Genomic DNA, 1,978 nt, shown 5'->3' on the forward strand with positions numbered 1-1,978 from the left:
ACATATATATATTCATTGTCACATTTTTTTCTCTGTGAGCTACCATTAGATCTTGTGTATATTTCCCTGTGCTATACAGTATAATCTTGTTTATCTATTCTACATTTTGAAATCCCAGTCTGTCCCTTCCCACCCCCCACCCCCTTGGCAACCACAAGTTTGTAGTCTATGTCTATGAGTCGGTTTCTGTTTTGTATCTATGCTTTGTTTGTTAGTTAGTTAGTTTGTTTTTTAAAAGAGGGGTGAAAATGAGATGAGACACCATGGTATGAAAGTCTGAGGATTAATGTTGGCATAGGATTCTAAACTTTTGATGTGTAGGGAGAAGGAAAAATACATTAATATCAAAGTTTCTTACTTTACAGTTTCTTGAAAGCTCCCATTCAACATTTTCTTCAGAGCTCCCATAACATCCTTATTCCTCAGACTGTAGATTAAAGGGTTTAGCACAGGAGTGAGTATGGTGTAAAAGACAGATACCATCATGTCCTTCTCAGGGCTGTGGTAGGAGCTGGGGAGCATGTAGGTATAAACGGCAGCCCCGTAGAAGAGGATGACCACAGTCATGTGGGAAGAGCATGTCACAAAGGCCTTCTTCCGGGCCTCTGCTGAGTTCATCCTGTGGATGGTGAGGAGGATAAAATAGTAGGAGCCTGAAATGACTGTCACAGGGATGAGGAGCATGAGGACACAGCACAAGTACATGAAAATCTCATAGAGGGAGGGGTCTGAGCAGGAGAGCTTTAATACAGCAGGGACCTCACAGAAGAAATGATGGATCGCCCGGGATCTGCAGAAGGGGAACATCATGGTGATGGGAGTAAACAAGAAGCCATCCACCGAGCCCAGAAACCAGCAGCCAGATGCCAGAGAGAGACACACCCTATGGTTCATGAGGACAGGGTAATGGAGAGGATGGCAGATGGCCACGTAGCGATCATAGGCCATGGAGGCTAGAAGGAAAAACTCTGAACCTGCTAGGGTCACATAGAGGAACATCTGCATCCCGCATTCAGGGGCTGAGATCTTATTCACACCCGAGACTTGGTCCATGAGTATCTTGGGCACGGTGACGGAAATGTACATCACATCCATGAGAGACAACTGGCTGATGAAAAAGTACATGGGGGTGTGGAGGTGGGTGCTGGAGTATATCAGAAAGATCAGGATGCTGTTTCCAGACAAGGCCATCAGGAAAATCACAAAAATGACTGCACAAAGGAGAGCTGGGTGCTCTGTCTGGCTGAAGAGTCCCACCAGGATGAAACCTGACATGTCAGTGTGGTTGGTCATCCAGGTGCTGTTCTCCATGAGGTTCCCCCTGGACCACCAAAGAGAGCTTTGAAGTTAATGGACCCTCAAAGGAAGCTACCCATTGAAATGAATAGTTACTGACTGTGTGTGTATGTGTGTGTGTGTGTGTGTGTGTACCAACCCAGTTATGCTAACAGGAGGAAATCCCTTTGTTCTGTATACATGGAGATTTAAAATTACCTGTAAGTCTATGAATATCAGAAAACTAGGGGCAGAAGAATTGAGATTATCTGATGGTGAAATGCTTTTCATGGAGAAAAATGGACAGTTGCATAGTCACTGGCCTATGAAAACACACCAAAAAAGTGAATTATTTTAAGAGAAATATTACACTTCCATAGAATTTCTGTTATAGAACTTGGAATTTCATTCTCTCTCTGGTTTAAGAATCCACCTTGGTTCTTAAAAACTCTTGGAGGCATATTCCATATGAGAAAGATTTAAAAATGAACTGAAACACAATTTAAAGAAAATCTATACAAAACATTTGAACACCTTGTCCTACAGGATTAGATGATACTGTGAGGCGTTGTGGTTGTACGGAGTGAGCTTCGGGTCTCCAGGAACAGATTGTGGTCCTCATCAATAGTCAGTCTCTCAGATATCCTGGGAGCACCGTGAGAGAATCCTGGAATCTGAGGCTGGGCTGCTGTGGGCCTGGATT

At 43.7% G+C, this 1,978-nt stretch overlaps 1 protein-coding gene across 1 annotated transcript; it reads right to left on the bottom strand.

The window, feature by feature from the left end:
• Window positions 1-354: 354 nt before the first annotated feature.
• LOC140689084 (olfactory receptor 2T29-like) lies at window positions 355-1,311 on the bottom strand. Its single transcript, XM_072949376.1, has one exon. The coding sequence runs from the start codon at window positions 1,309-1,311 to the stop codon at window positions 355-357; it is 957 nt and encodes a 318-aa protein (XP_072805477.1).
• Between the last annotated feature and the right edge of the window lie 667 nt (window positions 1,312-1,978).

Source organism: Vicugna pacos, chromosome 25 (assembly GCF_048564905.1).
Source record: "Vicugna pacos chromosome 25, VicPac4, whole genome shotgun sequence".
Taxonomy (NCBI): domain Eukaryota; kingdom Metazoa; phylum Chordata; class Mammalia; order Artiodactyla; family Camelidae; genus Vicugna; species Vicugna pacos.

What these genes read in the sequence shown, in the direction of transcription:
- LOC140689084 (XM_072949376.1), bottom strand. Translation starts at nt 1,311, where the DNA reads ATGGAGAACAGCACCTGGATGACCAACCACACTGACATGTCAGGTTTC.